This window comes from Cyanidioschyzon merolae, chromosome 15 (assembly GCF_000091205.1).
Source record: "Cyanidioschyzon merolae strain 10D DNA, chromosome 15, complete genome".
In the NCBI taxonomy this organism is placed as follows: Eukaryota; Rhodophyta; class Bangiophyceae; order Cyanidiales; family Cyanidiaceae; genus Cyanidioschyzon; species Cyanidioschyzon merolae.
The window spans coordinates 501387-517919 of NC_010141.1; the positions used below are offsets into that span (position 1 = coordinate 501387).

At 55.0% G+C, this 16533-nt stretch overlaps 4 protein-coding genes and 2 non-coding genes across 6 annotated transcripts; 5 read left to right on the forward strand and 1 right to left on the reverse strand.

The window, feature by feature from the left end:
- Positions 1-1657: 1657 nt before the first annotated feature.
- Positions 1658-2476, forward strand: CYME_CMO197C (20S core proteasome subunit alpha 7; the record flags this gene model as incomplete). Its single annotated transcript, XM_005537531.1, has 1 exon — positions 1658-2476. One exon carries the CDS (start codon positions 1658-1660, stop codon positions 2474-2476), a length of 819 nt encoding a protein of 272 aa, XP_005537588.1.
- Positions 2477-4089: 1613 nt separating this feature from the next.
- Positions 4090-4179, forward strand: CYME_CMO198R. Its single transcript is given in 2 exon segments — positions 4090-4127; positions 4144-4179. It is a non-coding gene; the product is annotated as a tRNA-Arg (tRNA).
- On the forward strand, positions 4127-7863 carry CYME_CMO199T. Its single transcript, XR_002461504.1, is given in 2 exon segments — positions 4127-4132; positions 4144-7863. It is a non-coding gene; the product is annotated as a hypothetical transcript (transcript).
- CYME_CMO200C (similar to nucleolar ribosome transport complex component Noc2p) lies at positions 5148-7421 on the reverse strand (the record flags this gene model as incomplete). The annotated part of the gene is made up of 1 exon (XM_005537532.1): positions 5148-7421. The coding sequence occupies one exon, from the start codon at positions 7419-7421 to the stop codon at positions 5148-5150; it is 2274 nt and encodes a 757-aa protein (XP_005537589.1).
- A 1639-nt stretch (positions 7864-9502) lies between the features above and the next one.
- CYME_CMO201C (hypothetical protein, conserved) lies at positions 9503-10468 on the forward strand (the record flags this gene model as incomplete). The annotated part of the gene is made up of 1 exon (XM_005537533.1): positions 9503-10468. One exon carries the CDS (start codon positions 9503-9505, stop codon positions 10466-10468), a length of 966 nt encoding a protein of 321 aa, XP_005537590.1.
- Positions 10469-12956: 2488 nt separating this feature from the next.
- On the forward strand, positions 12957-14759 carry CYME_CMO202C (coatomer protein complex, subunit delta; the record flags this gene model as incomplete). The annotated part of the gene is made up of 1 exon (XM_005537534.1): positions 12957-14759. The coding sequence occupies one exon, from the start codon at positions 12957-12959 to the stop codon at positions 14757-14759; it is 1803 nt and encodes a 600-aa protein (XP_005537591.1).
- Between the last annotated feature and the right edge of the window lie 1774 nt (positions 14760-16533).

The window sequence follows — 16533 nt, forward strand, 5'->3', positions numbered from 1 at the left end:
TGCGCTTCGCGTGATCAGCAACGAAGTCGCCACGGCAGAAAAATTCAAAATGGCGAGCGGGCTTTGGGCCGCCCTTTCATGAAGGCGCGCAGTGGCAGCAGCGAGGATGGCCCGCTGATGCTGTGGTCATATATGGATATAATGTACTAATTAGTACAGACTGCATCGGGTATCCCTAGACCCCCTGCTACGCAATCACGCAAATGCTTTGATCGCTTCGCAGTCCGGAAAAGTCAGGGCGCCACGTATACATCCATGTCTCGCGAATGATGCTCCTGGACAATTGATGAACGATAATGGTGTTTCAGCATTCGATTCTACCGAATTTATGATCCAGATACGTTGATTCCATACGAGGGAAAAGCTGCTATCATGACTAAGCGCTGAGAGCTACGAGCGCGCTTTCTTGCCAAAAAGTTCCGTTTCATGTTCAGGCTGCATTCTTCAGCTCGGATTCCTGATGACGCAGGTATCCGTTCGATGGTAATGCCGTATGGTATCCCGTAAATGGCCTTTCTGGTCTGGGCCTCATGCGCAGGGCTCGGTACCCACCGATGATCGAGTCGCAGGTCACCCGATCCATTTTCTCGATAGCGGAAGGAGGAAGTGTTCGCGGCCTATATGCACGTACATCGACAGCGATGCCGCTGCTTCTTGAGCAGTTTCCTCTTGTATGGAGCATTTTAGCGCTTGTGTGTATGGACCGGAGCTCTCGAAAGTACGGAAATACTTCCCGAAAATTTGCGGCTTGTGGAACACATCCGGCTCGTGCACCATCGTTGACGTGCCCTGGTGCCGTAAGCGAGGCTTTAGTGCCGGTCCGGTGCGTTTCCGGGACCCTCCACGACAACGGAACTGTTCCCGTATATGTCCGTAAAACGCCATAGCCGTGAATGGAAGTGCTGTCTCTGACGTCTTTTATCTAGGTCTGCGGCGTACCGATGACGATCTTGACAGAATCCACAGGGATGAACGGTGCATCGTCGACACGGATTCTAGTTTGGTGCACGTGCATGAGCAGGAACTAGGGATCGATGCACCGCATGATGCTCCAATTGGAAATGTTGTGTCCGACACTCCCTATGCATGCGTTTGAATGTGTCCAAATTCTAGACGCTTATTGTCGATGACGATCACGTATCCATGGAAACCCGCCTAGATGCGCCTACCTTGCAGCATGAAATGCCCCGGCAACATTTTGCCTCGGTGCAATCCTAAAACCCATGCAGTTTTTTGGTCCTGACCCTGAAGCAAAGAACCTGCTCGGTAACGCTCCTGCAATAGACACATCTGACACGTTCCTCGCGTTTGCGCCATACGGAAATCCATCGATGCCAACTGAGACGCGATCCCCAGCTTCATCTATATCCATCCTTGGCAAAGTGCTGATCGGCTCCATAAATACTCGCACCGCGTCGAAAACTGCACCTGCCTGCTTAACGTCTCTATTTGTGGTCAGCTACTGTCATCCGTCTGCAGGAGCTTGCAGCGATGAACCGCACGGAAACGCAGCAGAGGCCGGTACGACCCGCCGCACGCGTCCAGGACGAACTGCACCAGCCGCATCGCGCGCTACGCGCCGTCGGTCTGCTGAAACTGCTCGTGCCGTGCAGCTTCTACACAGTCACGGGTTTGGTGTGCACTACGGCCTCCAGGTATGGCCGGTGTTGGATCAGGTTATGATCTCACGACGACAACGTTTTCACCAGAGGGTCGCGTTTATCAAGTGGAGTATGCGACCAAGGCTGTTGAACAAAGTGGCACGGTGATCGGCATTCGCTGCGTGGACGGTGTGGTGCTCGCTGTCGAGAATCTGCGCGGTGTCAAACTATTACGTCCAGACTCGCTCCGCCGAATTTTCGCAGTGGATCGTCATATTGGCATAGCAGTTGCGGGTATCGGCCCTGATGGCCGGCACATGGTCGGCCGAGCGCGCAGCGAAGCACAGAACTACCGTTCCGTTTATGCGGAGGAAATTCCCCCGAGCCTGCTCGCAGAGCGTTTAGCGAGCTATGCGCACGTGTACTCACTTTATTGGCACGTGCGGCCTTTTGGTTGCACCATCCTCATAGGCGGTTGGGATGCTTCTCAAGGACCCTGTCTATACGTTGTCGAGCCTGACGGTAGCGGATACAAATACCGGGCATATGCAAACGGCAAGGGTCGCACCGCAGTGCGCACAGCGCTGAATAAACTCAACTTTGAGCAGCTCACTTGCACCTCAGCAGTTCAAGAGATAGCGCGTATGATTCATCAGTCTCGGGATATCGCTAAAGATAAACCGTACGAGCTAGAGATGGCTTGGATCAGCGAGGCCAGCGATCACAAGTTCGCTCGCGTCCCAGGGGCACTTGTCGTCAGTTCTCGACAAGCGGTTGAGGAGGAGCCTCAACAGATGGAGACCGGTGGAAGCACTGCCTCGGCGGATAGAGGTGAAACCCCGTCAACATCAACACACATCATGGAAGAGAGCTAAATGAATGTCGGTGTGATGCTGGTACTCGGTTTTGCTGATGGCAGCAACGCCCTGGTGTTCGTATTCACCAGCTTGGTTCTTGGAGAGTGTCTCTGCGCTGTATCGAATGCTCTTCGGTTTTAGACTGGGCCGGGTGACGCATTTTCAGCGTAAGCGCATGAAATGCTCGAAAATGTAGCTGTTGCCTTGTTTCTGCGTGACATGCTTCTCGAATTCCTGCACGGAGACTACTCTGTCCGTGACCATATTGACAGCGTTTCCTCGCTAGGATACTGTCAGGCACCAATTCGAGCGAAACAGTGCACGTCGAGAACCTCTGGCATCTCGGTTGTCCCTGGGGATTCCAGTGAGGATCGTTGCTTCCATGGAGAGGTCGTGTGGGTACATCAAGAAAATTCTTCCTATCAAGATGCCAGTTGCGTACTAGCTGGAGTTCATGAAATTTAGTTCTTGAAAAAGGGCAACAACGTGCATGAAATGCGTTACCTACACGTCATTCGTTGCCCATGGCTTATTGTTGTCCATGCCCTGCTGCATGCGGGCACCGGAAGCGCTCTAGATCGGTTATCGGGGAGAACACGTCCTGGATCAGGGAGTGCTCCTCTGTGGATACGCGTCTCGCGCACTGGGCGGTAATCGCTTTCACCGGCATGCCATTTTTATGATCCCTCAATGGGTACCATGCGTGATGGCAAATTTTGCATGCCTGGAGCCCCGGTACATCCATCCGTTCTTTTCACACGAGTTTCGCATCCGTGTCTTTGCCAGACAAAACACATGGCACATGGAACTCTTGACGCAATGTGGTTCTCTCTACCAAAACAGTCAGCTGGTATCCATTGGCTGCGTGGATATCCCCGACCGACGAGCATACGTGCGCACCAGCGTCCGCTTCACGTGACGTGCACGCTGTCGAGGCCACTGCACGCCGCCTATTCTATGGCGTTGTTTTAGATGCTTTCTGCGTATTACAGGCAAATGCGCTTCAAGCAAATTGCGTTTAGATGAATTCTTGAGCAGCTCTGACAGTCTTCCGTTTCCGATGTATGCTAAAAAACGTGTCCAACTCGTGCCATACTTCAGAGTTGAAACACCATGGCTCAGGAGGCTCCGCAGCTGCCGTTTTCGTGTAGAGCCTCGTTCCAGAAAGGCCGTGCGCATGCATTATGGAGGCTTCACACCCGGCTGTTTCGTAGCAGCGTCGCTCACACAGAGCGCCTCGAACCGCCCTGCCTCGACCCTATCCGCTGTGACACGGCTGACGCAGCCGTTCGCTCGCCGTCAAGCCGCGCTTCCTGTCACGAGTTTCGCATCCAGTCACCGCTTCTGCAACATGCGTGCGTCCGTTTGAAATGAAGTGAGTCTAAGGAAAGAACGTACGGAAAAATCTGTAGCGACAAGCCCTAGACATACTCTAACAGCTTGATCCATAAGTCGCGCGTGTTGCGAAACGTGCAGATAGCAACTCGGTAAATGCGTGTGCACGCACGCATCCGGTTCATCGCATCTGTGCTGAACTGACACAGCCGATTCCTTTATATACTGATTTATGCAGGAAATAACTACTGCGCGCGTGGCCTAACACGCTGCGCCTCACGGCATGACACCGATGGGGGCGGTTGGGCCCGATGGAGAAGGCGTTGGACTTCGGCTTCAGTTTGGAATCCATCCAAAGATTGGGGGTTCAAGTCCCCCCGCGCGTGTTGTTTTGTACCGGATTCCACGGAGGTGATGGAACGAGACGCACTGTCTGGACAACACTTATGCGGTGCTCAACACAACGGCTGAGTGATTCCCAGCACGAACGCGTACAGGTACCGCTGGTTGTGACCGAACGCTGTAGACTCGGGATCCGGGTTGTCCGTTGAACTGCCGGGATGCGCCTCGCGACAACGAGTCCCAAGTTTGGAAAACGTCCACGAATATCACTCGCTGTCGATAGCGGCTTGCGAGTCGCTTCCGCTTGCCGAAGAAAGTACCGACACTGCACCAGTGACTTTCGCACCAGACTAGAGGTGCTCCAAAGGCGCTGCAGCCTAGTTTATGAGATGGTTATCCCTAGAAAATTGGGCAGAACCTGGAATCTCCCTGGACGTCACGGCGTTTGAGCATCGCATGCAGCTGATCACGTTTCACCGAGGCGTAACTGAGCGTACGCTCGAACTGGGAAACCAAAACGAAACGACGACTAAACTCGGATACGAAACGTTTTGGCAAAAGCGTGCCAGGCAAGCCGCCTCTCTATCCTACGAAACCAAACGCACACGACTGCTATTCTCGGACTCGGAATTTTTTCAGAAACGCGTACCGGACGATTACCCGCGTGCTCCGGGTCCAGGAAAAGTCACACACTCGTTGTTTCCGCGTTGCAGATTCCGCATCGATAGTCTCACCAGGGCACGGTTCCCTTCCGATGGGTATCGAAGCGATCATTCTTTGTGATCTGCGGTACGCTTACAAAGTCCGTGAATGCGCGGAGGAAGCACGTACAGCTTCTCGAGTTGATCAGCGGACGGCAGCGCCACACGCAAGCACATACACACCGAGAGAGACACCATGGCGACAGCGTTCGCCATTTCGTCGTACCGTGCCACCACGTCGTCCAGTCGGACACGAGTCATTCATGTCCAGCGCATGTATGCCGAGTCGATATCGAAGTATTTTCATCGCTTTAAGAAAGATGCACGTTTGCCTTAGTATCAATAGCCATGGCATCTGGTTCCGTTTCACCGTCTTCATCAAGGTGAAATTCGAGCAGAATGTCGTCGGTTTGTGCCAACAGCTCATCCGTGACACGTAGATGGTCACGAGGTTGCTCCTCGGTGTGCGCTGCTGGTGACTCTGACGCCATCGAATCTGGCTCGGGGATGATGATCCCCGTCGGCTGAACACGCGCGCGTTTTTCACGCTCTGCGGCTAGCAACTGCTCCAGACGAATGACTACAAAATTCGGTACCTTCATGGCGGCTCCGACGTCGTTGGCTTGGCGCCAGTTCGAAATCGCAGCGATGTCGTCCTTCAGGCGTGCAACCAAAACAACGAGGCGTTCGCGCAGGAATCTCGATTTGCTGGAACGCAGTAAGCGAATGAGCTGCTTCTGGATTGGGAAGGCCAACTCGGGAAACGCCGATTCTCGTACGTAGAGCGTCAACCAATTCAAGAGCGAGTAGACAACTTCGTCTACAACAGCTTCACCGAAATTGCTGCTTTGAAGCACCGCATCCTGGATGCGAAGCAGACGAGGCCAGTCGATGACGGGCACCTCGCGCCGGGCTGCGCCCTTTGTCGTTCGATCACATTCAACTTGGCCGAGCATTTCGAGCAAGGACGCGCAGAGTGGGACATAGCTATGCACCTCTCCAGCGAGACGAAGAAGCGCACGTATGCAGGCAAAGCGTGCCCCGAATAGGCGCGCGCTCCGCAGGCCGTCAATCAGAATGAGCACGATTTGCAGGTACGGGAAGCGAAGCGATGCCAGTTGCTCGTGAACGGCAAGAACATGGGACCACCATTCAACAGCATGGATGAAGGACCAGTTCAGAATGGCCTCGCAATCGCAACCTCGACCAGATGACAGTGCTTTGCGCACCTGGAAACCCAGTTCCTGAACTTCACCGAATGCAACGCGGTAGGATGCATCACCGGACTCGGCGAAAAGCTCCCGTGCGCTTTGTAGGCAGAAATCCATCGACGCTGCTGTTCGCGGATTCCGGCTCTTAAATGTTTGCGTGAACGTCCGATAGCATTCCCGCAGTACGACCTGTGCGATACACGGTTGAAGGTTGCCGAGCAAGGCGCGTAGCGTCGCATGCACCTGCGAGCGAATCATGATGAGCTCCTCAGGGCGAGCCCAGATGATAGTGAGATCGCGGATCAGGGTCTTGCTCCACTTGGGCAAGAGTGGTAGAAAATGTGCAAGCTTTTCAATTCGACGAATCAAGTAGCACTTGGTCAGTGGATCCCGAACCAGCGCGAACAAGGAAGAAAAGCACATTCCATATGAGAGCATGAGCCGCCGGTATCGCTGCCACTCTGGATCGTTGGGATCCAGGTCACGCAGTTTGGCTCCCAGGTGGCGCTGCAGCACAGCGGGCACTGCTACAATAGCGAAGAGCATGACACGATGTCTTGCATCAGCATCAGCAAACGATCCGATCCGCGCCTGGTCGCTGTTCCCAGCTGGTACATCCCGTTCACGCACCAGGTGAGAGAGCACGCTGACCAGCCTTCGCAAGGCGGCCATGCGTTTCGACGGGCGCATAAGTTCGCGGCGTATGCGCTGTATCCAGGATACGTCGAGGCGCAATCGTTTGGCGTCATGTCGCGTGGGACGTGTCGCAGACTGCTCTAGAGCATCGAGGCGATGCGCTTCGTATGTGTCGCTTGTGGCATGATCTGCAGGTCCCGATGCCGAGCTGGACGCGTCTGACGCTGCGCTCGCCTGGTCGGATTCGGCACTGCTGCTAGCGTTCCCATCGGCCACGGTTGCCTTGCTTGCCTCACTTTCGCCGAACCGCAACAGCGCATCGTCATGTGATCGCAAATAGGCATAGAATTCAGGGTCCTGCTTCTGAAGGTTGACCAGCTCTTGCTGATGTGCCGCGACTGGATCCAAGTCCACGAGACTGGTTTCAGTCTCGTAGTCTTCAGAGAGTCCCGAAGTGCCCGAGGCATTTCTGGAGTTGTTGTTGCGTTGGCGAGCTGCCGGCGCTTCTAGAGCTCTTGTTGCACCAGCGAAGGCGCCACCATCGGCCGCAAGTCGGCGTCGTTTGTGGCCTGTGTGGTCTCGTTTTAACTCGCGCTTGCGTCGAGCGTCCAACGAGCCTTTTTGCGGTGCATCCGAGGACAGCGTACGCTTGGAGGCTGAGTGGCGACGCTTCGGTTCCTGCCACGCCACACGTCCAGAGCGTTTATAGAGTTCTTGAGGAGGATGCTTCGATCCCATCGGCGAGCTTTCTCCTTCAAGTTTTAGAAGTGCAAGACAAAAATCTTGTTTGTGACGTCGTTTGATCCAACCTAGTGCACGGCGGGAGAAACAATATTCCCTGTCACCCGAGCGGAGCTCCGCAGAAAACTGACTCACTTTGATCTGAGGCTAACAACGGTGCCTTGCCTACAGGTATAATCCGTGACCTGCGAGGTTCTCGCGAGAGCCTGATCGCGCCTGGTGACTCGATTCTCTTCGGGCCCTGGTGAGGCCGCCTCACAGACTCGCCGCGCTCACTGCTCCGGAGTGATCAACGACGATGCGGTAAGACTCTTATGCGACTTCTTCAAACCGTACAGCACTCAATCCCTCTGAAAAATTATCGCACCAGAGCTGCAGCCCGTAGGAAAGCAACGTGGCGAGCACCGACCCTAAACGGCCAGGTCTAGCGAAAACACCGTGGTTTGCGGCGCTATGGCTTGGGCGCTTCCGCGTTCGGGTTTAGGCATTTCGCCGTTGTCGCTTCTGCGGAAGCGCTTTTGCCAAGCACCAATTGTTCCCGGGGAAACGCGCTAAGCGTTGCACTTGCCACGCCAGCTTCACTCGGGCGAGTACCTGGAATCGGAACACCAGTCACGTTGAGCACGGTCACAAACGAATACTGCAGGTAAAGACTTTGGGTTCTTTGCACAAGATTGCGTTGCTTGGGTCAGTCATGCGTCGCTGACGCCGTTCCTCCATAGACGCAGCAGTCGAGGCGTTTAGCCCAGTGCAGAGCAGCTCCCCAACGATCGAGAAACAAAACCTCTGTACTTCTTCGCAGAAGAAGAAAAGCGCGCAATGTCCCGTTTCTGCTGTCGAAGGCGAGAGCTCGCACGCTCATATTGGGTTGCCCCGGCGAGCGTTCACGTGCTGCCATTAAGCGCTGGATGACCACACGGGGGTTCGTGCGTCGACGTACGGTTACGTCACAGGGCGAACATCCGTAGACGTCGTCTCTGATCCTTAGCAGAGCGGCTGGTATTTTAGAACTCGTTCACCACGATTGACATCTAGTAAGGATTCAACGGCTCACGTGTGTGGCTGGGATGCGTCCTGCGTGCTTCGGGCTAGCGCGAAGCCTACCATCCGCCTCAGCGTTTTGGAATCGCCGCTTGCTGCGACCTGTTTCCGAACGAATGAATCCGCGGCGACGTATCGCGACCGGGGTGTTTTCAGGTTACCAACGAGGAGCCGCAAGTAGCCAAAGATGGTATCATAGAGTGCGCTTCGGATGCCTGTGTATCGTCGAGCGCATCGGCGAACTGGCACCGTTCTGCATTCAGGCTAATGCCGAGCTGCACATTCTCCGAGACCTTCAGGTCTACGTACCACGAGGTCTTGCGAACCACCAGGAATCCTCTTTCTCATCAGATGAACTCAACATGGACTTTGGCTTTAGCGATCGATCCATCTTATCCGGCGATGGCTCTTCGGCGAGCGGCACTGAGGTCCTCTCTTCGCGTGGTGTCAAGACGAAGAGTCCAACAAGCTGGCCAGGGGTTTCGGGACGATCCATGGCCCTTCATCTTAAGAGCGACTCGTCAGCGGCATTGCCATTCGAAAAGGGAGCGTGCGCTTTTGCCGAATGCTTGCGTACCTCTATCGAAGGTCTGTGTGCATGTGACGCAACCTCGCGGATCCGCCACAGCGCCACGACCCGATGCACTCATGGAGTGATTTCTACTCGTACTTCCAGGCAAAAGTGCGGACAGGAACCCATGCGTCCCATTTTCTTGGCGATCATCCCATTCGGTGACCGTTACCACTCGGCTGAGAAAACCGGATGCGAGCACCAAAACCGCCTCCTATCGAGTGCATGAACAGATGTAAATGTGCGGATGACGTAGACCCCGCCCAAACAACCCATACCATCGACAAGAGAACAGATATGAGGATGGTGAAACGCCCTATTCTGTGGAGAAGAACGGTGGTGGTCGCTTCCCTGGTTTCCGCGAGCGGTCGTGTCTCCGGGGGCATCCGCTGAGACGCGACAATCCTCCACTACGGAAAACAAAGCATTGGTGCCCCGGTGAATCGCGTGCGCCACAGCGCGCGTCATGAGCCGGTTCGATGTGCACACAGATCCCAAGTCTCCTTTTGATCCAATTTTACCCAGCAGGAGCGGTGGGTACTGCACCTCCCTATGCACATGGGTCCAGTTTCGTCATGCACTTTCAGGGCGGATAAGCAAAGCTCGCTTCCGTAGTCGCTCTGCGTTTGCTACGCTTCAGGTACAAGTAGCGTGCAAGCTGTCTGATCCCGTCATGTTTCTGGTGACAAAAAATTATCTAGCAGTACGCTTGTCGATCCGTGCAGAGGGAAACGCAGCGTTCACTCGAACGGTTTCGCAGAGAGGCAGGCTTCGAAGCGAACGTAACCGCTGGAGTATGCACCACAGAGGCAGCGGCTTTGGGGCTAGGGCGCCAGTCACTGCAGACAGCTCCTCACGTAAAGAGCGAAACGTGCTGCGTTCTTTCGCCACTGCAGCGCTGGTAGCGCTGATGGCCGTTTCCAGTTTCAACTCGCCACTGAAACTTTACCGGCCGGCGTTCGCTGAGGAGGTTTTCAAGGTACCCGGAGGTGGTGCCTCTACTCTCGCAACAGGCACCTCAAAAATCGTCACAAGAGGCGTCAACTTGGAAGGAGCAAACTTTGCAAAGCAAGACTTACACGGGGTCTCGTTTCAGCAGAGCATTGTGCGGGATGTCGACTTTTCCGGAAGCAACCTGCAGGATGCTTCGTTTTTTGATGCGGACTGTAGCGGAGCAAACTTTCAGAATGCCAACCTCTCGCGAGCAAATCTGGAGCTCGCAAACTTACGCAAGGCGGATCTCAGAAACGCAATACTCACGAATGCCTATGTCGTTGGGCAGACCAAACTCGAAGGCATACAGATCGAGGGTTCCGACTGGACCGATGTTCTGCTTCGACCCGATCAACGACGGTTGCTATGTAAGCGAGCCTCCGGGGAGAACCCTGTGACACACATTGCGACCAAAGACTCGCTCGGTTGCGCGGATTAGGTAGGTGCATGCTCTGGGGAGTGATTTGGAGTAGGTATGTGCCTTGTCGTCAACCAGACAATCCGACACCAGTCGGTTTAGAGCTGACGCAGAATGTTTTTGCAAATGTCGCTCGTCGGAATACTAGGAAAGTTGCCGGCGTTTCATTTTGCGTTTAGGGCGGGTATTCACGGGAGCGACAAGCCTAGATGCAACATTGCAGGGTAGCGTGTTCGTACCTAGAATGTCGAGGTCGTCTGCGCGCCATTTCGGTCCGCAAGCTAGCCTTTGCATCGTTGCTGATTAAAGCGCAAGGCGCTTGTTTGTTGATAAAGGCTGATGCAACGTCAACATCGGCCGTTGGCGGTATTCCCGGCCCACCGCTTCTCGACAGCAGTGTTGGAAGAGCGGGATCGTTGTATTGCTAAACTCACTTAACTCCCCCATGGATCCGTGTCTACTAGGAAAGCCCTATGGGCATCAGATATGAGGTGTGCCAGCACGTGCATTGGAGATAGTGGAAACGCCAAACGCCGAATAAATCAGCTTCTCCAGGAGAGTTCCGCCCATGGGTGATGAAAGTGTCACCATCTCGTCTGGCGGTAAGTTCATGAAGAACCCCGTACTTGCATCGCAGTCGCTATGGCATCGTCTAGAACGCACAGCCAGCTCATCGAATACGCAACTCAATAGGGAAATGCAGTCGCGATATGAAAACAAAGGTTATGTGGCGGGGAAGTCACTTATCCTAGGTAGAGCCCGAGTGGCGCCCCAGTCTGGCTCTAGAACTCAAAGTGCAGCATTCTCATTTTTTCTCGCCGGCACGCCAGCTCTAACTTGTTCTCGAACCAGCGAAGATAGAAACGATATGACAGCATAGATGCGTTTGCAGACAACAAAGTCTGACGGAGTGCTATTTTTTAAAGCTCGTACCATTTTCAGCATAAAATGGATCAGGTCATCGAAAACGGGCTCACACACGACACTTTGGGTCACTTGCCAGAGCAATCAGCACCGGCCTCTGCGACGTATTTCTCTGGTGGCTTGCTTTCCCTCCATCTGATCTCCAGCTTCAAATACACCGGTCGCTCGTCACGCTCCAGCTCCATGCACAGCAGTCGACGGTTGTCGATGGCAGCGTTCAAGACCCGATCTCGCTGGCTGCAGCTGTTGTTTACGCATTTCATGCCGAGGCAAAGGTCGCGATCTGCGCCTCGCTTGCCAGGCTCCTCCTCTATGTGTACGGCGTCCGCGCGCCCCGAACAGCCACGACACGTGGCAACGGCGAGTCGTTCCCGTAGGCACACACGACGACCCCGCCGCCGACTGCCGGCCTGCGGTGCACGACCGCCCGCTTCATCGCCCGGGACATGCCCTTGACGGGTCCGGAGAGCTCCGGTCGATGCCGGCCACGGTTTTGCCGCGCCCGATGCCCTACTCCTCGATCAAGCACGTCGTCGGGACGACGCTTTTGCTGAATGCACTGCCCGCTGCACGCCCGAGCACACGCGCTTCCATTGGATGAGGGATCCGTGGAATGCGATGTGGTCCCATGAAGAAACAAGCACCAGAGACAGAATCCTGGCTCGGGAACGGGTCGAGGGATTTCCACTCGCCGACGCTGCCGTTGTGCGAAACGGCTAGGCATGCTGGAATGGACACGATCGCTGCGATAGTTCAGGCCAGAGTGCAGCACCCGTTTCGGTGCGAGCGGCACCGCCGGGAGCCTGCTGGAGCGTATCCCGCGAGACGTATCCTGTTGCTGTCGAATGCAGCTTCATCGATAGTCGGGAAGACAGCAGGGTTTTTGTTTTGAGGGGAATCGATTCGCGAACGTTTGACGGGTCATTGGGTTTGGATGTGAGCTTTTGAATGGATCTTCAAGAAGCGACGACAAGTTTTGACCGCCGTCAACGCAGTGGCGCAGGTTGCTGTGCCCCGCCTACACGGCGTCCAGTAGGTCGATCGATGACTTGAGGAATGCGTCGTTTGCATATGCTAAACGCAGGGAGCGGAGAAACGCGAGTGCTTTTGCCCATGCATTCGATCATCATACAGGTATTTACGAATCCCAGTGTTATCGTGTGTCGCGAATTCGCTTGATCCTGGTGAAGAACCGATGTTGAGCGGCAAAGCGCCGAGGGCGTCATTCGAAGCCCTCGACCAAGCATCTTAGAACTACACATGACTCCGCAAATTCCCGGTGATGCATCTTGAATGTCGAATCTGTGCATCCTGATCAAGTTGGAATTGAATCGGAAGGCAGTAATAGGGGGCAAGCAGTTCAGTGTTCCAGTTTTATCTGACACTGCAGCCGAGCCGCGCGATGACGCACGATGCTCCAAATCGTCGCCCGCTCTACTCGTGCACTGGTGATACGACAAGAGGCGCTGAGTCGGAGACCGAGAAGCATAGCCATTGACTGCGCCTACGCAAAAACCTCTTGGGACTTTATCCTTTTCTCGAGCACCTTCCTGGAATAAAGCTGCTGTTGAACAGTTACGAAAGGATGGTGGTTCTCGCGATCGCTATTTTGAACAAGCTCGGCCGGCTACTGATTTCTCGTCAGTTTCGTGAGATGCAGCGGACCCGCGTCGAAGGTCTACTCGCCGCTTTTCCGAAACTTTTGGAAAACGAGATGACACGGAGTGGGGAGAATCGCCAACACACGTTCCTCGAGTCGGACACGGTTCGCTACGTATACCAGCCAGTGGAAAATCTCTATGTGGTGTTAATCACGAACAAGACGAGCAATATCGTCCAAGATCTTGAGACGCTTCGTTTGGTCAGCAAGTTGCTCGCAGAGCTCAGCCCGATCGTGGGAGTGATCGATGAAACCGCCGTATACGAAGCAGCTTTCGACTTGATCTTTGCCTTTGATGAGGTCATCGACTGGGGCGGCTACGCAGAGGCCGTGAACGTGCCTCAGATTCGTCAGTATCTCGAAATGTATAGCCACGAGGAGCGCTTAGCAAAAATGATCAAAGAGAGCAAAATGCATGAGGCGAAAGAGGAGATGCGTCGAAAGGCGAATCTCATTGAGAAACAGAAGCAAGACCTTGCGAAACTGCCGCCCGAGATACGACGCCTCATGGGCCTTGAAGGGAGCTCAGTTTCGGCAGGCTCTGGCGCGCCTGCAGTGTCTACCGGTGCGTATTCAACGGGGAATATGCGAGGATTCGGGCCCCAAGACTTTTCTGGTGCTCTCGGAGGCAGCACTCTGCTTGGCGATGTTGGACCTGCTCCGTCCTTGACGCTGGGCGCCACCAGAATAGCAGCGGACCAGTCGGCAAGCATCACGGTTTCAGCCGGAGGCCGGGGTCTGTCTCTCGGGAAGCCAAAGGCTCGCACCGAGGACTGGATGGCGCACCTGCATGCTGAGAGTGAAACATCTTCCGCAGATGCGCAACGCTCGCGCGTTACTCCCGATCATACGGAGCCTACAGCGTCGCAACGAGCTGCGAAGACAGTCCCGTCCGAATCCGCCACTCGAGCGGTTGCAACATCTTCAATCCCTGCGTCTGATTTCCATCTAACGACCGAGGAGAAGCTGAGTATATCACTCACTCGTGACGGTCGACTCGAGAGCTTTCAAGTACACGGCGAGCTTCTCCTTCAGATACGCGATCAAAAGCGGGCACACGCTCGCATCCGGCTGAAACCGCTTCCGGAATCGATGATGCAAAAGGTGCAGCTGCGACTGCATCCGATGTTGGATCGTTCGCTTTGGCAACAGTCGTGGGTGCTCGCACAACGCAACGCGGAGCGCCCGTTTCCCTATGGTAGCCCGACGCCAATGAGCCTGATCAAGTGGCGTTTTCAGTCCACTGATGAGAGTCTGCTGCCTGTGCTTCTGACCTGTTGGCCAACAGTCTCCAGTGATGAGACGTCGATGACGATCGAGTATGAGATGATGTCTCGCGCATCGGTTTCCTCAGACTTGTGTCCTCCGTCATCGCTGTCTTCCGTGCAGGTGCACGTACCGTTGCCGCGAACAGCAGTACAGCCTGGATTCTTCCAGTTGACACGTGTGGACGGCCGTGCAACGCTGGATGAAGCCGCCGCTGCCGTGCTTTGGACGTTGCCTCCGCTGGAGGCGCCCTGTAGCGGTGCGCTAGAGTTTACGATTGCAGCTGTAGAAAATCCCGAGCGTATGTTTCCGATTCAAATACAGATATCGGCCACAGAGGTTTATACGAAGCTTGAAATTTTGCGGGTGGAGGTGGCGACATCCCCAGAGTCGGTGCCAACGGAGGAGACGGCGTTCACGCAGGAGCATCGCCTGCTCACCGATCGATTCGAGATTGTATGAGAAAGCACCTGCCTGGTGTAAGCGTTTTTTTTTGCATTCGCGTGGTCTCGTAGAAATATGCCTCCGTGGACGCCAGTATGCGTCATGTTGGGCGCGTCGATATTTTGCGGCAAAGTGCGGCTCGATCGCCAGTCTGGGAAGCTGATGCACCAACGCACTAGTAGTGGATGCTGCGATTCAGAATAAGCGCCTTTTATATCGGTGGATCGATGCTTGGTAGCCGCATAGGGGTTCCGCTTCGTATACCAGGTGGGTCTGATTCACCTCCGGAAACCAGAGCAGGATCTACACGAAATCATGTAGGAGGATTACCGTGGACATTACGATCCAGAAGAATTCTGCACGTATTCCCCATGATTCAGGGATGAGTGCGAATGTACCCGACCCGGATGCCTCGGCTGCAGTGTCAGATAAAACTGGAACACTGAACTGCTTGCCCCCTATTACTGCCTTCCGATTCAATTCCAACTTGATCAGGATGCACAGATTCGACATTCGAGATGCATCACCGGGAATTTCCGGAGTCATGTGTAGTTCTAAGATGCTTGGTCGAGGGCTTCGAATGACGCCCTCGGCGCTTTGCCGCTCAACATCGGTTCTTCACCAGGATCAAGCGAATTCGCGACACACGATAACACTGGGATTCGTAAATACCTGTATGATGATCGAATGCATGGGCAAAAGCACTCGCGTTTCTCCGCTCCCTGCGTTTAGCATATGCAAACGACGCATTCCTCAAGTCATCGATCGACCTACTGGACGCCGTGTAGGCGGGGCACAGCAACCTGCGCCACTGCGTTGACGGCGGTCAAAACTTGTCGTCGCTTCTTGAAGATCCATTCAAAAGCTCACATCCAAACCCAATGACCCGTCAAACGTTCGCGAATCGATTCCCCTCAAAACAAAAACCCTGCTGTCTTCCCGACTATCGATGAAGCTGCATTCGACAGCAACAGGATACGTCTCGCGGGATACGCTCCAGCAGGCTCCCGGCGGTGCCGCTCGCACCGAAACGGGTGCTGCACTCTGGCCTGAACTATCGCAGCGATCGTGTCCATTCCAGCATGCCTAGCCGTTTCGCACAACGGCAGCGTCGGCGAGTGGAAATCCCTCGACCCGTTCCCGAGCCAGGATTCTGTCTCTGGTGCTTGTTTCTTCATGGGACCACATCGCATTCCACGGATCCCTCATCCAATGGAAGCGCGTGTGCTCGGGCGTGCAGCGGGCAGTGCATTCGGCAAAAGCGTCGTCCCGACGACGTGCTTGATCGAGGAGTACGGCATCGGGCGCGGCAAAACCGTGGCCGGCATCGACCGGAGCTCTCCGGACCCGTCAAGGGCATGTCCCGGGCGATGAAGCGGACGGTCGTGCACCGCAGGCCGGCAGTCGGCGACGGGGTCGTCGTGTGTGCCAACGGGAACGACTCGCCGTTGCCACGTGTCGTGGCTGTTCGGGGCGCGCGGACGCCGTACACATAGAGGAGGAGCCTGGCAAGCGAGGCGCAGATCGCGACCTTTGCCTCGGCATGAAATGCGTAAACAACAGCTGCAGCCAGCGAGATCGGGTCTTGAACGCTGCCATCGACAACCGTCGACTGCTGTGCATGGAGCTGGAGCGTGACCAGCGACCGGCGTATTTGAAGCTGGAGATCAGATGGAGGGAAAGCAAGCCACCAGAGAAATACGTCGCAGAGGCCGGTGCTGATTGCTCTGGCAAGTGACCCAAAGTGTCGTGTGTGGGCCCGTTTTCGATCAGCCGGGATACCGTTCTTCGC